At 55.3% G+C, this 20,010-nt stretch overlaps 1 protein-coding gene across 5 annotated transcripts in view; it reads right to left on the minus strand.

Moving 5' to 3' along the window:
• Positions 1-20,010, minus strand: part of CRTC1 (CREB regulated transcription coactivator 1) — a 78,523-nt gene that overhangs the window by 8,307 nt on the left and 50,206 nt on the right. For 3 of the 5 annotated variants that reach the window (XM_064597562.1, XM_064597572.1, XM_064597568.1), the window contains 7 exons: positions 19,435-19,485; positions 17,784-17,869; positions 13,627-13,667; positions 12,894-13,114; positions 7,666-7,799; positions 4,509-4,820; positions 2,358-2,462 (listed from right to left, as the gene is read on the minus strand). In XM_064597562.1, coding sequence (XP_064453632.1) covers positions 2,358-2,462; positions 4,509-4,820; positions 7,666-7,799; positions 12,894-13,114; positions 13,627-13,667; positions 17,784-17,869; positions 19,435-19,485 — 950 coding nt within the window. The remainder of the gene's footprint in view (positions 1-2,357; positions 2,463-4,508; positions 4,821-7,665; positions 7,800-12,893; positions 13,115-13,626; positions 13,668-17,783; positions 17,870-19,434; positions 19,486-20,010) is intronic. The other 2 variants (XM_045862676.3, XM_045862678.3) reach the window with 1 other exon arrangement.

Here is a 20,010-nt window from a genome sequence, read left to right on the forward strand (position 1 = left end):
GCAGGAAGCCCACCTCCTGCTCTTCCAAGGCCAGCTGGGGGCCAGGTCTGCTCCTGGGAGAAGAGCAACAGACTGGGGACCCTCAGAGGCAGTAGAGATGCCAGGAACAGGAGCTTGGAGCCCCTGCCTGCTCCCATGATTCCAGAGAGAGACGGCAGGATGGAGCCTGGTGGGATGTGCAAGGGAGGACGGACAGCCAATGTGTGGCCAGACCTCACATGGGGCACCGGGCCTCAGGAAACATATCCGCAGCCCAGACCTGAGTCTGTTTCCTCCTTGGTGAGTGAGCTGAGAGCAGAAAGAAAAAATGCCACCTTTGCCCTAACTATAGCCAGCTTCAGGTTTGGAAAAGGGGGCTGCAAGGTTGTGGCTGGGGTTCCCCATTAAGGAGGAAGCAGGTCTGTTCTGGGGTATCTGTATCTATCCCCACGGCCTTGGCCTCAAAGGGGCCCATCACAAGCAGAGGACCCAGGCTAAGGTTTCTTTTGTGAGGCTGCCATGAGAGTTTGCCAGAAAGGTCCACTCAGAATGGAAGGGAGGAACACAGTACCGAAGGCCAGCTGCCTAAGGCCCAGGGTACGGTCAGACAGATACAATGTGCACTCGAGGCTGGCGAGGCTGGGGAGGAAAGGGGAGGAGGCCCTGGCCCACGGGGCCACTGAATGCAACCTAGGGACCCAGCTGCAGTACGAAGCCAGGCCTGGCCTCCCCCCAGCACGGTCTGCCCCCAAGTGAGCCTCTTGGCCATCTTAAACCCAGGTCTGGTTGAGTCCAGACAACCTGAGAGCCCTGTCCTCATAGCCACTCGAGCTGCCTGCCTCCCTTGCCAGCACCCCAGTGAACGGATGGATAGACCAACACACAGACTTGGGCTTGACGAGACGGCAACACACTTTCTGCCTAGGATGGATGAGCCCACTTTGGTCTAGGCAAATCTCTCCTGAGAAATCTGCTCCACCCTTGAATTCCTGTCCTGCTTCCTGTGTAAAAAGAGACCTTACTCAAGGACCAGCCCCAGGAACAGGCCCCACCTGCCACTTCCCCTGCCTGACCTGCTTCTCCCATTCCTCAGCATTCCATGACACCACACGACACGACTAGACGCTTTTCGGGAGCCACAAGAGCTGGGAGCCGGTGTGGATGTATCCAGAGCTTGCAGACACCAGGCTGACCTCTGGCCTGCCCTGAGCTCACGGATGCCCTCCCCACCTGCCTCTGGAGCAGGAAGCTGCACACGGATGGTCCCACCAGGACCCCAGGCCACTGTGGGGTGATGGAGGAAGCGTCCTAGAAGAGCTCCTCCTATAGCAGATGGAACCATGAGAGCAGCCTTCCTGAACAGGACACCCACCATCTCAATACAGGGCCCAGCTTGGGTGCACTTCTGAGAACTGGGGAAGTGGGGACAGCAGGGAATGTCCCCCTGGGACAAGGGAGCCCAACGTTGTTCTTGCATGGTCCTGCCTGGTGGGACAGGTCCTCTCCCTTCCTTAGCAGGGAAGGAAAATCCTGTCGCCCCCCTGGGCCAAGAATGAGGCTTCAGGGCCTCGGGCACTGCCCTGTGGCAGCAGCTCCTGGGAGTCTCTCTGCTTGGTGACGTTTTGGGGATGGGGTGGTGGGGTCCTGAGGAGGCTCTGCAGCATCGAAATTCTGAGCCCAGATGTCAGCTTTGTAGGCACCTCTTCTCCTCTGGTGGAATGTTCCAGATAGAATTCAGCCATGGGCTGAGAGCGGTGCTAAGGAGAATTCTGAGGAACCTGGAGGGGGGTATGTGTGCATGTACATGTGTCAGAGGCTGGGGTCCAACGGTGTTGGGGGAAAACCCAAGTCTGATGGATGTGGTCAAGCCCTTCTGTTGCCTGGGGCAAGCCTCAGTCTCCTCCTCTGCTGAGACGGGGACAGAGGCCCCTGAGAGGCTGCAGTGCCACTCAGAAAAGCCCCCTGTGAGGACCTGCCTTCCAGCGAGGCAGAGGGGAGAACGATCTGAGGACTCAGGGCCCCAACCACAGGCCAGCTGTCACCTCAGCTGCGCCCCACGGCGGGAGGAGAACCCCTCCACTTCTGGGAGCCCCGATGCTGTCGGACACGTGCTCTGAGCCGCAGGCTGAGGAGGCCCTGACTGCCGGGCAAGAGGCCAAGGTGTGGCCGACGCGAAGGTCCCTAGTGTGAGTGAGGAGCCCACCACCCGCAGACGGGCCCGTGGGCATGTGGCCGCGCCTCGTGCTCCCTGCCCCGCCGGGGCGGACGAGATGGCGTGGAATGAGGCGTGAGGCACAGACGGCGGGCGGGTCGCTATGGGGGGGTGCGAAGCAGGGCCGAGTGCCGGGCGCTGGGCGAGGGGCGGCGGCGTCCCTTACTTGTGGGGAGCTCCCCGGGGAGAAGCCTTGATTGGAGACAGGTGAGGTGGGAGACTGGTTGGCCGGGGAGCCGGCGCTAGCGCGGTACTGCTGCAGAGCCGGCGCCTGTGACGACAGACAGGTCAGGACGCGCGAGGGGCCCCAGGCTGCCATTCCCCACCGGGCACCCCCCCCAAAGATGCCCCCCTCCCCCGCACCTATCGGGTGAGCAGAGTATCAGGAGCACCTGCAACAGGTGTGGGTCCCCGAGCCCTGTCTGAGCCTGGGGCCTTTTGGGGCTCCCGGGGGGGGGGCGGCACTGGTCAGAGAACCCAGCTTCATGGATCATACTGGAGGGCTATGGGAGGGGCACGGCGGGCTCCAGAGCACCCGCACGCACGCACGCCCACACCCATACAGGTGTGCACACAGCCACACGTGTGTACAAACACACCCACACCCAGGTGTGCACGGGAGGCCCAGGGCGGGGCAGGGACGTGCTGCCTTCTGCTGCCTACTCCGGGCAGCGCCCTCAGTTCTCTGAGCTCCAGCTCTGCGTGCTGGCACATCCTGCCCACCTCCAGCAGAGGCGGGACGACAGCAAAGGCCACCCGGGGCACACTGCAGGACACCCAGTACTGGGCAGTCACTATCAGCAGCATCACTTGGGACAAACCTGATGGGTATGCTGTCCAGAGAACTCCAAGGGACAGCAACCTCCTCACCCGAAGGAGAGAGGGCCTTAGCTTCTCACCAGGGGCAGGATGGGCTGGGTCAGGAACCTGGATTTAGACCCTGCTCTGTTCCCAGTCCAGCCAGGACCCGCTGTGTGCCTCTGGACAGGCTGCCTGATCTCTCCGGGCCCGTTGTTCACCAAGGCCCGGACGACCAGCCCAGGGCCCCATAAACGCTCGGTCTCCCCCATTTCCTCAGTGGCCCGTTCTAAGTAGTCTGGGGTAGGGACTGAGCCCGGGTGGGGCATGGGGGCTCAATTAACAAGGTATCAGTGTTGGAGGTGCCAGCACGGTCACTTGGCAGTGACTGGCTTGGACCTTCTCAGAGTTGAAAAGAAAATGTCCAGAGGGACATTCTCCTTGCTTGGCTGAGTCAACACAGACCAAGGAAGAGGCCGCCAGAGCCCCTGCCCCAAGGCAGCCAGAAGTCCCTGGTAGGGGCGCCCGGCAGCAGACGCGCCTGCCTGCGAGCCTGGGGGTAATGCCTGTGCCCCGGACACCCCTGCCTCCCTTGTCTGCCCGGCTCAAAAGTGAGGTACCGCTGGTGGAGGGCGTCAGGGAATGAGGTACCCCAGGCAGGCTCCACCATCAGAGCTTGCGTGCGTTCCTATCTGGGGGACCCCTGGGGTCTGCCCTATGAGGGGTCAGAGCAGCTTGGAAACAGGTCTCTATTCACCCACCCTGCCCAGCTCAGGGGGGTAGTCTTTGCAAAGCACAGGATATTCTGATGACATTTATCTTGGGGTTGGCAGCCAAGGGCTGAGTGGAGAGAGCTTGCTGTACCCCAAACGTGGTCCCAGTTCCTTGGATATGGCCAAAGGTAAGCTCTGACCGCCCCCTTGCCACCAGGACAAAAGTCCGAACAATCAAAAAGCTTTGGGAGTGCAAAGGTCAAAACCTAGCACCCATTACCCCGAGCCCAGGCCCAGGCAAGGGGTCCCGTGGTCTAAATTGCACCTCTGGGCCCAGGGCACTGTGCTGCATGAACCACAGGGGCGCTTTAGCTCTCCTCCTCCAAGTTCCCCTCTGTGCTTCTGGCTCCCAGGATCTGTTCCGCAAGCCCTGAGAGTTCTGAGCCCTCCCTGCCCCCAAGGAAGCCATTTCAGGTGGGAAGGGTTGAAGTACTAGGCATCAACGGCCATGGGAGAGCCTTGGCAGTTAGACACAGGGTGGCCCATCTTGGGTGAAGTTGGGGCAAATGATTCCTGCTCGAGTCTCAGCCTCCCCATCTATACATGGGATGAGACCTCAGCCCAGCAGTTTGCTTCAGCTCTGACCCCCGGCCAAGTTAGCCTTGAAGTGGAACCTCGAGAAGGCTTAGGCCAGACGCCTGAGTGTTTCTGGGCCTTGGGAGCCCAATGGGGGCCTCCCACAGCCCCTGGGTTCCTCCTGCATGAGCCCCCCAGCCAGGCCCCACAAAACCCCACCCTGGGCTTACCGAGGTAATGTCGATCCCCATTGGCGGCTGGCCCGGGTTCTCTGAGGGGGACTGGGGGAGAGAGGACGGTACCGTGACCGCGAGCGGGGGCAGCTGGGGCCCCCGCGTCAAGCTGGCACTTGGCATCAGGGGGCCGCCTGGGGGGAGGCCGACGGGCACCTGCGGGGGTGGCGGGGGCGGCTGCTGCTGGGACGCGGGTGGCGGCGGCGGAGGGGGCTGGGGCTGCGGCGGCGGAGGCTGCTGGGAGCCCGCCTGGGTGAAGAAGGCGTAGGGTAGCTGCTGCTCCAGAGACAGGGCATCCATGGCCACAGCCTGGGGGAAGAGGAGGGCGTCAGGTGGGAGGCACTAGGCAGCGGGGGCCAGGCTGGGAGTACCTGGGCCCTGGGGACACCCCATGACCTGACGTGCTCAGCAAAGATGTCATGGATAAACAAAGGGACATCCAGACCCTGGACCGGAGAAGCACAGGCCTAGAGAGGACAGGCCTCGCCCAGGGCCACAGAGGGTTAGGCTGCAGCTGGACAGGGCCGGGACTTCTCATCCAGCTGGAAGTGCCCTGCCCCCAATGAGCCTTTTCTTCGTCTCTGCCACACACGGAGAGGTGGGCACCACCTTCCGTACCCACTCAGGCCCAGGAGGTCCCTGGCCTCTCTGAGCTAGAGTTTGCCCATTGCAGGCAGGCACAGGGCGCCACAGTCCGGCAACCCAGCAGGCAGCCTGCGCCTAGCCCAACTCTGCGGGGGTTGGAGACGGTGCGGGTGATGGACGCGCTGGTGTGGCCACTCGGTCATGACCAGTTCAGGTCTTCTTGGAGTTGGAAAGAGGAAAAGTTTTCCCTGGTTAGAGGGAAGTTTTCAACATTTGTGAATCTACAGACAGCTCCCGGGACAGGCCAGGGCTCCTGCCCTCCAAGGGAGGCAGCGTGCGACCAGGCGCTACAGGATATAATACTTCGCAGAATGCCCGGCCTCTAATAAGCGGTGGTTACTTCATGAACAAAAAAGGAGTCTCTAGAAAAGGAAGGCAGGTTTAAGGGAGAGGGGAGAAGGAGCAGGGGTCACAGATGGAGAGCTACCTGTGCCTCTGTTTGGATCCCGGTCTGAACAAGTAGACAGAGACATAGAGGAGAACCGGGCCTAGGCCAGGCGTTGGAGGGTATGGAGGAATGCCTGTCAGTTTTGTTGGAGGTGGACAATGCCACTGAGGTTATGTTAAAAAACAAGCAACAAAAATATTATCTATTAGGGATTTAAAAAAAAATAGACAAAATGGAAAAATTCCTAGAAACACACAACCTACCAAACTGATCCAAGAAAAAATGGAAAATCTGAATAGACCTATATCAAGAAAGGAGATTTAATCAGTAATCAAAAACCTCCCAAGGGAAAATATTTGCAAATGGCATTTCTGGAAAAGGTAGTATCCAAACATATAAAGGTAGTATCCAAAACGTATAAACGTATAAAGAACTTACAAAACTCAAAACCCAAGAAATGAATAGTCTAATTAAAAAATGAGCCGAAGACATGAATAGATATTTTTCCAAAGAAGACATACACATGGACAACAGACATGTTAAGAGATGCTCAACATCACTCATCATCAGGGAAAGGCAAATCAAAACTACAAAGAGGTATCACCTCACACTAGTCAGAATGGCTAAAATCAACAACACAAGCAACAACAGGTGTTGACGAGGATGAGGAGAAAGGGGAACCCTCTTGCCCTGTTGGTGGGAATGCAAACCGGTATGGTTTCTCAAAAAGTTAAAAATAGAACTACCCTACAAGCCAGCAATCGCCCTATTAGGTCTTTACCCAAAGAACACAAAAATACTTACTCAAAGGGATACATGCGCCCCAATGTCTACAGCTGCATTATCTACAACAGCCAAATTACGGAAGCAGCTCAAGTGTCCACTGATTGATAAACAGGTGAAGAAGATGTGGTATATATACAATGGAGTATTATTCAGCCATTAAAAAAGGATGAAATCTTGCCATTTGCAACAACATGGACGGACCTAGACAGTATAATACCAAGTGAAATAAATCAGACAAAGACAAATACCACATGATCTCACTCATATGTGGAATTTAAGAAACAGAAAAAACAAGCAAAGCGGGGGTAAAAAAGAGAGAGAGACAAACCAAGAAACAGACCCAACTATAGAGCATAAATTGCTGGTTACCAAAGGGGAGGTAGGTGGGGGAATGGGGGAAATAGGTGATGGGGATTAAGGAGTATACTTGTTGTGATGAATCACTATATTGTACACTTGAAACTCCTAGAACACTGTATGCTAACTGGAATTTAAATAAAAACTTAAAAAAAAAAAAAATCCTCCCAATGAAGATAAGCTCAGACCAGTGGCTTTGCTGGTGAATTCTACCAAATATTTAAAGAGTTTACACCAGTGCTTCTTAAACGCTTCCCAAGAAAACAGAGGAGGGAACACTTCCTAACCTGTTTTGTGGGCCTAAACTAAGTAAAAAAGAATCAAATTCCTGAAATCAGAAATGAAAGTGGGAATATTACTATGGACTTCAGAAAATGAAAATGATTGAGTGCTATGAATGATTATATGCCAGCACAATGGATAACTAGATTAAAGAGATCAATTCCTAAACACACACGAGCTACCAAAAAAGCAGATGAAACAAAATTATGGTAAACTGAAAAAAAAAAAAAATAATAACTCTCTAGGGACGCCTGGGTGGCTCAGTTGATTAAGCATCTGTCTTCAGCTAGGGTCATGATCCCAGGGTCCTGGGATAGAGACCCGCATCGGGCTCCTTGCTCAGCGGGGAGCCTGTTTCTCCCTCTCCCGCTCCCCCTGCTTGTGTTCCCTCTCTCACTGTGTCTCTGTCAAATAAATAAAATCTTTAAAAAAATGTTTAAAAAAATAACTCTCTAAACAACTAGACCCTCGAGGGAAAGTAACACAACGAAGAAGAGTCACACGATCTGCCCATGACAGGTACAGGAGACTACAGGCCAGTAATGAACACATTTCTGTGTGTTTGAAAATTTGACAAACAGCCAAAAGTGTTGGGAACCTTTGTCTTCAGGATTCTATAGCCCCCAGGAAGGAGAGGGAGGTCTCCCAGAGGGGTAGAGCTGGCCACACCTCCCCCACCCCCCCAAGCCCTCACACCTGAGTGATGGGTGACAGCTGGGAGAGGGTGGGTGACACCTGCTGGGCCTGCTGCCTCCTTGTCTCCGTGCTCAGGGACAATGGGCTGACACCAGCCGGGCGGTGCTGTGGTGAGGAGCCTGGTGTGCTCATCCCTGAAAGGAAGGACAGGAGAGAAGGGTGGGCCTGACTCTAGCCTCCAGAAGGCTGCTCACACACCATGATCACTGCTGACAACAGCCCAATCAGACAGAATCCATTGTGTCCTGATCACCAAACCCAGGGTGCCCCCTCCAAGGCTCCAATACTTGTGTGGGCTCTGTTCTCCTTCCTGATCCATCCCCATGCTGGTCCACACTCTCCCACTTATCCTATCATCCCTCCCAAGAGGAGTGTGTCCCACAGGCCCTGCCAATCAGCACTTCCCTGCCTCTGAACCACCACATGATTGGCTCCCAGATGGACATGTTACCACACTGGCCCAATGAGAGCCTGCCCTGGGACTTCTGAAGGAACTCCAAGGAGGGACGCCTGGAGCTGTGTAGGGGGAGCATCACATGGCTGCAAGGGGAAGAGCCAGCTGGACAATCAGGGGCTGAGGGGTAGAGGCAGCACCTGTGCCCTGGATCCAGCCATACTGGTGCTTCCTGGTTTGGGGAGATAATCAGTGCCCTTTTTTGCCTAAACTGCCTTGGGGTTTGGTTAGCTTCAAGAAAGCTGGTCCTGGGGGCACCTAGGTGGCTCAGTCAGTTAAGCGTCTGCCTTTGGCTCAGGTCATGATCCCAGGGTCCTGGGATTTGGCCCGAGTCAGGCTCCCTGCTCAGCTGGGAGTATGCTTCTCCCTCTGCCCTCCCCGCCGCTTGTGCTCTCTCTCAAATAAATGAATAAAATCTTTGAAAAAAAGAAAGCTGGTCCTGTCCAGACACTACAGTTTCTCTAAAGCTTCATGCTCCCCTTATCCTCCTCCAACAAAATCATACCTTCCTGTAACTGCTCCTTCAGCCCCTCCCCCCACACCCCTCCACCTCGTGCGCTCTCCATGCTCGACCATCAGCCCTGCTAGAAACTCAAGTTATTCTCTATCTTCTTCCGATACCCATGTTCCCAACTGACCTCCTGCCAGGAGGGCTCCATGTTGCCCTTTCCCTCACCCTGGTTCCCTCCCCCAGCAATCCTATCCCTGGATGTGTCTGTCGTGAAGGAGCTGAGTGAGGTCAAGTTCCGTATGGCAGCAGTTGGGGCCTGCTGGGTTTTCCTGGGGCACTGTGCCAGGGAAGCAAGAGGCCTCCTGATGTTTGGGGGAGCCCTGGGGGCTTGGCCTGATCCCCCAGACTTGCTTCCTTATCCTTGAGATGGAAATGGTAACAGCCACCCTCAAGAGTTCACTGTGAGGGCACTAATGAGGTCGGGAGCAGGCTCTGAAGCCAGTCTCGCCTGCAGTCAAGGCCGATGTAGGAGCCTGACTCACCGGGGTCAACTGGGCACATCCTGCCAAGGCCATCAGATCAACCTGGGTCCAGCAGGTGAGACAGCGGGCTCACAGGCCAGTGGGAAGGCACCCAGCACACACCGAGGGGAGAGGACGGGCAGCCTTCTCACTGTGCAAGGCCAGCCTGGTCATGCCTGCATTTCCCCTCAGTCGCCCTGGCAGCTCCACACAGCCGTGCACCACAGGAGGGCCTGGCACCGCTGAGTGCTCCCGAGGCAGAGCCCTGGGTTCCAGGTTATGCACAGACCTCGGGCCCCAGAATCAGGCTGCTGCAGACACAGCAACATCAAGGGGCCATGGACAAGAAGCCTGAGCAGGGGGAGTCCAGGAGATGCCTGATCAGAGAACACTCAAGAGTCAGGCCCACGGGCTGCTCCCTCCCCTTCTCTGAGCGTCCACGGCCTCTTATGTTCTTCAGGCTGAGAACACGCCACACCCAGGGAGAAGCGATGTCAGAGCTTGCTAAGCAGCAGAGACCAAGGCCAGGAGAGAGAGGGTCAGGGGGGCAACAGGGGCTTGGGGCAAACTGGACCATCTCAAGGCCCAGGACCTCCACCCACCACTATTGGGCCTTCTGATTCTTCAAGAGAAGCCAGAAATCCCGAGATTTACATGCACTCTCCTGATTTTTAAATGTTGATTCAGGGGTGCCTGGGTGGCTCAGTCGTTAAACGTCTGCCTTCGGCTCAGGTCATGGTCCCAGGGTCCTGGGATTGAGCCCCACATCGGGCTCCCTGCTCCGCGGGAAGCCTGCTTCTCCCTCTCCCACTCCCCCTGCTTGTGTTCCCTCTCTCGCTATGTCTCCAACTGTCAAATAAAGAAATAAAAAATCTAAAAAAAAAAAAAAAATGTTGATTCAAATATCACGCACGCAACTACGGGCCAGACAAAACACACCGTAGGCTGGATTTGGCGCTTGGGCTGCCAGCCTCTGTCGATCCGAAATACAAGGGAGTTTTTAATCCTCTGCTGGGCTGCAGAGTGAGCTCCTGGTCTCACACTGGGCAGGCCACCACCCCAGGAGAGGCCAGTTGGACCGGGAGGGCGGACGGACGCCTTGCTGTTGAATTCCTTTTGGCAACCTGGATCACCTTTGGGAAAAGGAGTGAGGCCAGCTGGAAGGGAAGTCTGGGGCGGGCAGGGAGAGCTGCCAAGGGAGGGCAGGCCAGGTGGCAGGGGCCCAGCCTGAGGCACGCAAGCCTTGTGTGCGGGGCCGGCAGGCCTCGGAGCCGTGCCAGGAAGGAGGACCTGGGCCTGCCCTCCTCCGGGTTCTGGCCAACAACCAGGAAAACGACCTCAGCAAATGTTTAAGAGGACGAAAGGGGCCGCTGTCTCCCTGGTGGCGGAAGCCTCCCATTCTTTCTCGAGGGGCTCACGTTCCGACTGGCGGGTGGGCTGGGGTGGGGGGGCGACCTCCATGTGTGCCAGGGGCCAGTGGCTCGGCTTCATTTAAAATGCGCCCAGAAAGCGAAGCCCCTGCCAGGCGAGCTGCTAGAACGGCAGGTTCGCAAACAACCAAACACATGTCAGACATTACTGGGCTGGCGCTCCCAGCCAGGCGGGCTGGGGTCTGGGCCCCACGATCGGGGTCTGCGCTTGTTCCCGCGTCTATGACTTTCACATGTGCTGTGTTTTCCTGTGCTTGTTTAGACTCGGCGTGGGCCGGGGGTACACAGCTCCCGGGCGGGCGCTGGGGGGCTGCCAAGGACCCTCTGGAGGAGGGGGTGGTGCTCTCGGCGAGATGTGAGGAGAAAAATGGGGGGCCAGGAAACAGCGGTGTCTGCACACAGGGCCCCCCCACCAGCATCCCAAGCCAACCTTCTGATTTCTTGCTTTGCGCAGACCTGTGTGGATGCTGCCTGCCCACCCACCTCTCAGGAGGCCGTGGGTCTCAGGCTGCCTGAATCTGCTCATTTTGTCTTCTAGGCCTTCGGGGGGGGGGGGCACAGAGGGGGCTGGCATCCTCTGCCTGGTGGCTGAGCCTGGGTGGGCACGGGGCCAGGGGTGTACAAGCAGGAACAGAGCCTCAGTGCTGTTAGGCCAGGGTCTTGCTCCCCTTTGCACTGTTCTGGCCTCTATTTCCTCATCTAGAAACCTAGGAACACTTGCACTGTTCTCAACACCCTTCACCTGCCTCTGGCCCTGTCAGCACCAAAGCCAGGAACGGCTCCAGGCTCCTCAAGTTCCTCTGCTCCCCACATTGACCTAGCTCCCAGGCCAGCCAACTTTACCTGGAAGCCTCTCTAGAGCATTCGATGGGGCCCTGCCCTGGTGCTGCCGCCCCTCCTGATAGCCTGTTCTCCCTGGGCAGCCAGAAGGGCTGTGGCAAATGTGAATTTGAGCGTGTGATTCTCCCTGGGAAAACCCTGCATGGTGCTGCCCACCACACTTGGGGCAGAGGTACGACAGGCAGATGGATGGGGTAAGCATTGGCTCCCGGGCAGACCGGAGAGCACAGCAAGGTAGTGCTCTCACTAGCCGCCAAGTCCTGACATGTGTGGACTCACAGAAGGGTCCCCCCACAGCCCGTCCTGCCTGTCTCGCCACAAGGCTGCCTGGGCTGCCTCATCTCCCCCGTGGATGCAAACCCACACAGCCCACAGTCAACATGGGTGCAAGAATGACAGCGGGGACATGGGGGTCATAGTGGGGACATGGGAGAGCTGGCCCTGACCCAGGGGACAGATGAGAGCAAAGGAGTGACTCAAGAGCAGCAGAGTGAATGCAGAAAAGCAATGCAGAGTGAGACCGGGGGTGAGGGTGTGTGGGCAGGGGGCCGAGACAGCTCACTGAGAAGAGGAGGTATGAGCGGGGATGGCGTGGGTGAGGGGCCCTGCGGCCACCTGGAGGAAGAGGAGGACTGTAAGAGAGGGGCAGCACGTGCCAATGCCCTCAGGCGAGCTCACTGGCTGGACGGGAGATGCTGTGGGGGGCAGGGGTAGGGGTGGGGCGGGAGACCAAGTAGGAGGGTGAACTGGACCTCCCAGGCCCCAGGGGTCTCAGGTTTTCACTGGGAGGGAGCTGAGGACCTGTGCAAGGTCCTGAGCAGACAAGAGCCACGAGGTGATTCTGGGTGAGAAGAGGCTGGGAGCTGGGGGGTCGGGTGGAGGACAGGCAGGTGGAGGCCATGCAAGGTGGAGGGGGTCCAAGTTGGGCGGAGCCCTAATGGTGGGGCTGAGGGGATGCATCAACAGGCTAGGGCAGGCAAGAGAACAGAGGAATTATGCCACTGGGAAACAGTGCTGCCCGTCCCCAGAGGAGCAGGACTGGGGCAGCACTGGGAGGTACTACGAAGGCGAGGGGCCCGTGGGATGTCCCCATGGCCATGGCCTGGGCTGGAGTGTCCCAAGCAGGTGGGACACCGTCAGCCACTGGGTGCAAGGGAGTGTGGAGAGGCAGGGGCAATGCCTGGTATACCCCAGGTCAAACCCTTGGGGGCTCCCCTCCTAGAATGTTCTGGACTCACTCAGACTCTCTGAAGCCCCCAGTCCACCCTCAGAACCACTGTCTGATCCCTGGGGACACTGGGAGTTTTCCCACCTCCAGGCCTCCGCCAAGGCTGTGTGCCCTCTGCCCAGGATGCCTTTCCTGGGCAACACTGGGAAATGCCAAGCCCCTGTGGTAGGTTCTGCCTCCCACTCCGTGCCCGGTATTTTGGATGTCATCCTGCTAAATCATCATTCAAACCCGTGTGGCATCTTCACTAGATGCTGAGCTCCGCTGGGGAAGGAAGTCCTGCCACCGCCTGGCCTGGCCTTACCCTGGCTGGTGCCGCCGATGCCCAGGTGAGTCAGGTTGGCTGCGAGGCTGCCGGTGCTGCTGGAGCTGCTGAGCACGGGGAAGGTGGGCTCCTCAGGGTCCAGTGGGGTCGGGAGGGGGGAGGGGAAGTGTATGTTGGTCAGGTCAGGCAGGGAGCCCCCTGTGTTGTGGGTGGCAGGGATCAGGGCTGTAGTGTTTTCCTGGTCAGCGGATGGAAAGATGCTGGGGGGAAGGCCAGACAGAGGGGGGAGGTGAGCTCTCGCCCCGGCCCATTCTCCCCCAGAAGCTGTAGTGGGGGGTGAGGGGGTGGGGGGGCTGGCGCAAGAACATTAGGGGGCACCAAACAGTACCCTGGGATTAGGTGCTGCCATGCTCAGAAACGACCGTCAGCCTGCACCTCCAACGGGACCTTAGGAAGCAGCCTGTCTACGCAGGACAGGGGGCTGGGGTGAGGGTCCTCCTGCTGCCCAGGGACAGGGTGTGTCTGATGAGCCCATGAGCTGGGGCTGAGTGGCGGGGAGAGGAGGCTCGGTCCCCGCAGGCAGGGAGGGGTAGGAGGGCCCCTTCTCCCCCCACCCCCGCCCCCACCCCGGTGAGGCTCATTGGATAGCTGCCAGCGGCAGGGCAGCCCTCTTGTCAGGACTTGCAGCCTGCTGAGCGGCCAGGAAGCCCGGGGGTCATCTGAGCGGCCCCAACAGCCCCGGGCATGCAGGGCGGGCCCTGCTGAGACTTACTTGATCCCAGGAACCTCGCAGGACTTGGGCCTGGACCCCGTCTGAAAGAGAAGACAGCAGAGGCTGAGGGGGCCTCCTTGCGCACTGCAGCTCCTCGGGGCACGGCTGACCATGCCAACAAGAGGGGGAGTTCATCAGGCCCCAGGATGTCTCACAAACCAGAACCAGGCAGCCTCTAAGGCCAAGGGGCCTGTCCCAGACATGCCCAGGGGCAAAAGCAAGAGTAATATGCAGAGGGGTCGCTACAGCTCCCACCTCCAGCTCCTGCCCTTGGTGGCAAGCAGGCACATCCCAGCCTAGCTCTGCCTGCCCGTAAGGTGGGCACAGCAGACAGGAGTGAAATGGTCCCCTGTCAGAGCAGGCATTTGAGGAAGAATGTGCCTTGTCCACTCTTTACACCTGGAAACCCCAGGGGCGTGCCACCGCGGTTAGACATGAACTCAGCAATGGGCCCACTGGAAACCCAGGCACCCCGAGGCCAATCCCCCATTCCATTCCTGGATCAGAGCGGGTGGGGTTCCTGGGGAAGGAGCTGCCTCTGCTCAACATGCGTTTGTCTACGGCAGGCAAGTACCTCATGTGGGGCAGCACAAGGAGGCTTGGACTGGGCACCACGAACATACAGAGGGCGCTGCCCATGCCCCTAGCTGACCCACAGAGGTCCCTCAGCTACGGCTCCCACAGGGACCCACAGAGCCGTGGGTGCTCCCATGCCCCCACCACCTGAGGATGAAGACTCTGGCTGCCCTGTGGGCTGGGGAGGGGGTCCCAGGGAAACCCCGCTGGCAGCAAGACCCTGGCTTCCTCCTCTCGAGCTAGGGCCACCAGGTCACCCGAGAACTGCAGGCTCTAGGCAGAGCCCCTAGACTCTCATTCAAGGACAAAGGAGGGAACTCTTCAGACGGTGGCAGACATGATGGGACAGAGCCTGCGTGCTGATGGAGGGCTCCAGCTGTGTCACATTCCCTAATTCCCCACTGGCCTCACAGGCCCTCAGGCTGATGTGTTCTTTAGGGATTATCAGATATAAGAAGGCGGATGCACTGGCGGAGGGCTGGGCTGGTGGCCTCCATGCGCATGCCCAGAGTGCGCGCGCCGGCACCGGCGGTGGGGGCTGGGGGGGGCTGCTGGCAGCGACTGGGGAGCCTGAGGGGTAGTGTGCGACCAGCAGCGTTAAGCCTCTGCAGAGAATGCCAGAGGAACGGGTTTCTACTTGGCCACGGGCTCCTTAATTCTGTGAGTAAACAGTCGCTTCATTACTGGATTTCTGCAAAGCATGAAGACAATGACTTTCTAAAGAATCCTTTCAAAAGCATTCCACGAACATTATGGGGATAACAGTGGATTTCTAAACAGTATTAAAAATTTACCCATCACTGCCTGCCTCCCCCAGTGCCACCCCACTCCCAACAAATCCAATGGAATTCCTTTACTGACATCCTTGCAAACACATCATTTCGCGTGGGCGGTAGTTAAAGTTGGGCCACAATGCTGGGTCCCGCCACCCTCTTCGCACTCCCAGGATGTCAAGTGTGTTTGCACCAACATTCACCATCACTTTAGGGCTCAGCAGCACATTCAGCTGCTCGGAAGGACCCTGCTGTCTGTCCTTACCCACCTCTCTGCAACCACACATTTCAGTTGCTCCCCAATTTTACTGGGGTTGTAAGAATTCTTTATGAGTTATTTTCTTCCCTGAATATGAAAATCATATGCAAAATCATATGCCTGTGCAAAACTGGAACATGCAGACAGGGATAAGGGCTGACAGTGGCCATGCGAGAGGACACGCCCCCTCGCACATCTCCCCAGGCATCTGTGTGTAGACAGGCGTACCCTTGGAGATACTGTGGGTTCAGTTCCAGACCACCCCAATAAGGCAAGTATCACAGTAAAGCAAGTCAAATGAATTTCTTGGTTTCCCGGTGCACATAAAAGTTAAGTTTACCCTATCATGCAGCACAAGTGTGCAAAAGCACTATGTCTAAAAAAACAACTTAGGTACCTTAATTAAATATGCTGATCATCATCTAAGCTTTCAGCGAGTTGTAATCACTGATCAGACATCACACGACAAATATAATAATAATGAACACAGGGGCACCTTGGTGGCTCAGTTGGTTAAACACCTACCTTCAGCTCAGGTCAGGCTTCCTGCTCAGCAGGGAGTCTGCTTCTCTCTTTCTCCCTCTCCCTCTGCCCCTCCCCACCACTCGTTCTCTCTCTCAAATAAATAAAATCTTAAAAAATAATGAAAACATTTGAATTACTGCGAGAATTACCAGAATGTGACACAGAGACACAAAGTGAGAAAACTGCTGTTGGAAAAATGGAACTGATATTCTTGTTCAACACAGAGTTGCCACAAACCTTCGACTGGTAAAAAACACAGCACAATAAAGAAAAGTGCAATAAAATGAGGTGTGCCTGTCCGTTTCTAACTGTTGTATGCCTTTCTAAATAGCTTTATCCTGCTCTTTCCACACAACATGAGGAGTATCACTCATGTCTTTAAAATTCCTTCAAAAATCTGGGGCGCCTGGGTGGCTCAGTCGTTAGGCGTCTGCCTTCGGCTCAGGTCATGATCCCAGGATCCTGGGATCAAGCCCCGCATCAGGCTCCCTGCTCAGCTGGGAGTCTGCTTCTCCCTCTCCCCCTGCTTGTGTTCCCTCTTTCGCTGTGTCTCTCTCTGTCAAATAAATAAATTAAAAAAAAATTTTTTTTTAATTCTTCAAAAATCCTAACTCCAGGGGCACCTGGGTGGCTCAGTCAGTTTACGTCAGACTTTTTTTTTAAGATTTTACTTACTTATTTGAAAGAGAGAGTGAATTGAGAGAGCATAGCAGGGGGAGGGAGAAAAGCAGGCTCCCCTGCTAAGCAGGGAGCCCAACACGGGGCTCGATCCCAGGACCCTGGGATCATGACCTGAGCCGAAGGCAGACGCTTAACCGACTGAGCCACCCAGGTGCCCCTAAACGTCCAACTCTTGATCTCAGCTCAGGTCTTGATCTCAGGATCATGAGTTCAAGCCCTGCACTGGGCTCCACGCTGGGCATGGAACCTACTTAAAAAACAAAATCCCAACTCCACGCATGTGGAACTTTCCACATGAGGGACTGAGGATAATTTTCTTATAAATGCCCTACTGTCAAACATTCAGGTTGTTTCCAGTTGGTTTCAAAAGCTCTGAACACACACCCTTGAGGAACACATTAGTGTTTGCTCATTTGTCACCTCCCTACGATTTCCTGGAGGGGATGAGCAATTCATGTTGCTGCCCCTTTCACCACAACTTGACCAGTAATGGGTTTTATTTAGTTTTTTTTTTTAATATTCAAAATAGCTTTGGTGTTAAGTGCATTTTGTTGTATGCAAATTCTCTGAAATCTGTATTCATGGCTCAAATTCTATCTTACCACTAGACATTTTATAGATTGAACTTGAGAAATTTGTTTCTGGACCTGGAAATAATACAGAAATTCCAACTGAATTGGAAATTCCAAGTAGACTTTGTAGTCTAATAAACGTTGTAGTTATTTGTGCAGATGAATGAAAGTTTAAGGATGACTGTCAACATTCATAAACATTAACGACTACCCAAAACTATGGGTTAGTAGGAAGATCAGAGGCTAAAAAGTAGGAGATACAGGTTCTAAACCCTGAATATCCTCACAGCCTTGGACAAATCACTTAACCTCCATAGCTTCAACTTTTTTTTTTTTTTTTGAGCTATAACGGACCTATAATATTGTATTAGTTTCGGGTTACATAATGATTTGATATCTGTATATACTATGAACTGATCACCACAGTAAATCTAGTTCCCAGCCAATACCATACATAAAAACCTGGAGCGCTTCATGAATTTGCGTGTCATTCTTGGGCAGTGGCCGTGCTGAGCTCTGTACCATTGTACTTTTTAGTATACGTGCTGCCACGGCAAACATGGATTTTCATTTCTCATGGCTTCTGCCAGTGTAACAGGCCTGCCGTTCATGTTAAAGAGGCCTATACGACTAATCAAATCTGAGTGAGGGTCACCCTTGAGGGAAGGCAAGACTCCCCCGATAGACTATTTCTCCATCTTGGACCAGGCTATGCTTGAAGAAAAGATCAAGAAGGAAAATCGTTTCTGAAAGCCCTTAAGATTCTCTTACCTTCTTGGTGTCCCATGCTTGCTTAGAAAGATTCTTATCTGTCTCCGATGCGGTTTCCTCCATTCCTGGAACTGTTAGTAGTAAGACTGGAGTGGGGTGGGGTGGGGTGGGGTGGGGTGGGGGAGAGAAGGATGAATCAGAACCTTTTCACTCTGAAGCTATGTGGCACCAAGGGGGGAGTTTCCCCAACATACACAGTCATGACCATGACACAGGTGTAACTGCCCCAACAGCAACTTCTGGAGGTTGCACTCAAGTACAACAAACGGTTTCATTCAGAGCAAAACAAAACAAAACAAAACAAAAAACTTAAAGGTAAGGGGCGCCTGGGTGGCTCAGTCGTTAAGCGTCTGCCTTCGGCTCAGGTCGTGATCCCAGGGTCCTGGGATCGAGCCCCGTGTCGGGCTCCCTGCTCGGCGGGAAGCCTGCTTCTCCCTCTCCCACTCCCTCTGCTTGTGTTCCTGCTCTCGCTATCTCGCTCTCTGTCAAATAAATAAATAAAATCTTAAAAAAAAAAAAAAAAACCAAAAAACAAAAAAACAAACAAAAAAAAGCAAGTAAGTGGGGGCGCCTGGTTGGCTCAGTCGGTTGAGGGTCCAACTCTTAGTTTTGGCTCAGGTCAGGATCTCAGGGTCGTGGGCTCGAGCCCCACGTCGGGCTCCATACTCAGTGGGGAGTCTGCCTGGGATTCTCTTTCTCCCTCTCCTTCTGCCCCTCCCCATGCTTAAGCATGAGCATGCTCTCTCTCTCAAATAAATAGGTAAATCTAAAAATAAATAAATAAATAAGCCAGAGACCCTGTGACTTAAAAAGAAATGAAAATAGGAGCTCTGGAGCTGAGGACATGTATTAATTCGGCCTCCCATGGGACCGACTCAGGCCTTGGAGGTCAGCAAAGAAATTCTCCCGGCCTCCTTGCCCCACCTGCCACCTTGTGGTCATCTGCCTCCTAGCCCATGATGCTCAATGTCAGCCAGGGGTTGGTTGATCTACTCGTTGTAGCTGTGGCTTACGAATTAGTTGCAATGCCAGCCAGCCCCACAGGAGGAGAGGAAGGGAGGGAAGGTCTGAGGGACTGGACGGACATCCTTTAAGGCCCTGGAACAAGCTGTGCCTGAAGGCCCCTTTCTTTGGACCTTTTGGTTAAGGTGAGATTAAACATTATCTTTATGAGACCCGGTTTCTTCATGCGTCTTGAAGGTTCAGTCTTTCACTTGCAATAGAGCCATACTGAACACAGATGGTCAACAACTCCTTCTTAAAACCCAGAGACCAGCTGTGGTGGGTGGGAGGGCAGCCAGGCTAACCCCCCACCCTGTCACTGCTTGGGTCCCTCCTAGAGAAACAGGGGCAGGTGGCAGGTCTCCCCTCTCTCCACCCCGAGGACAACTGGACTCTGAGCTGCCAAGGGACCCTGGGTTGCAGCTCCCTTCCATGGTCACAGAGTCCCGAGGGATAATGACGCTTGCCTTGGAAAGCCTACCTTGAAAGTCCCACTTTCCTGGGGAACCCACCAAGGAGACAGCCCCCTCAGAATGGTTCCCAATATTGGGAACAGGAGGGAAGCACCAGGTGCCCTGTGTCCTCTTCACCCCCGGAGCATTTGGAATCCTCACTTTTATTATGGAGACAGTTCCTTCTGCAATCTTACCTTCACTGTCTGATGAGCAGGGATCCCGGGAAGATGGCATGTGCACAGCCCCTGCCCAAGGGGTGAAGTTCTGGTTGATAATCCTTATTCTACCAGCAGAATCTCCCTGGTATGTTTACATGTTCACACAGTGCAATGCTACCCAAAAACCTGTAAGTGTTCAGACCTTAACTGTATGTGATGAATTCTCTGGTTTCTGCGTCTCTGGGCAGATCAAGCCTGGGTGGGGTTTCCCACAGCCTCACAGCACTGTGCTCCCCTTTCTGGGTGATGCTGCCCCAGTTTTTAAGATGGCATCTACCCTCCCACAAGGGCCTAGGGACACTGCCCCTGTGCCCAGCTCTGGGGAGAGGCTGGGGGCCTGGGCACAGATCTGCCCTAGCTACTGCAGGGGTGCATGCAGAGCCCAGTCAGAGAGGAGATTAGGAAAGAGGTGGGAAAGAACTGGCCCCATTTCCACCCACAGTAGGCAGAATGGGTCCAGGGACTGTGAACCATGAGGGTTCTGAGCTGCAGAGCCAGGAAACGGTCCAGCGTGAAGCCCTGAATTGAGCCACACCTAAAGCTGAACATCTA

This window comes from Mirounga angustirostris, unplaced genomic scaffold, assembly GCF_029215605.1.
Source record: "Mirounga angustirostris isolate CCGP_5_RB_7025 unplaced genomic scaffold, mMirAng1.0.hap1 SCAF_1, whole genome shotgun sequence".
NCBI classification, from domain to species: domain Eukaryota; kingdom Metazoa; phylum Chordata; class Mammalia; order Carnivora; family Phocidae; genus Mirounga; species Mirounga angustirostris.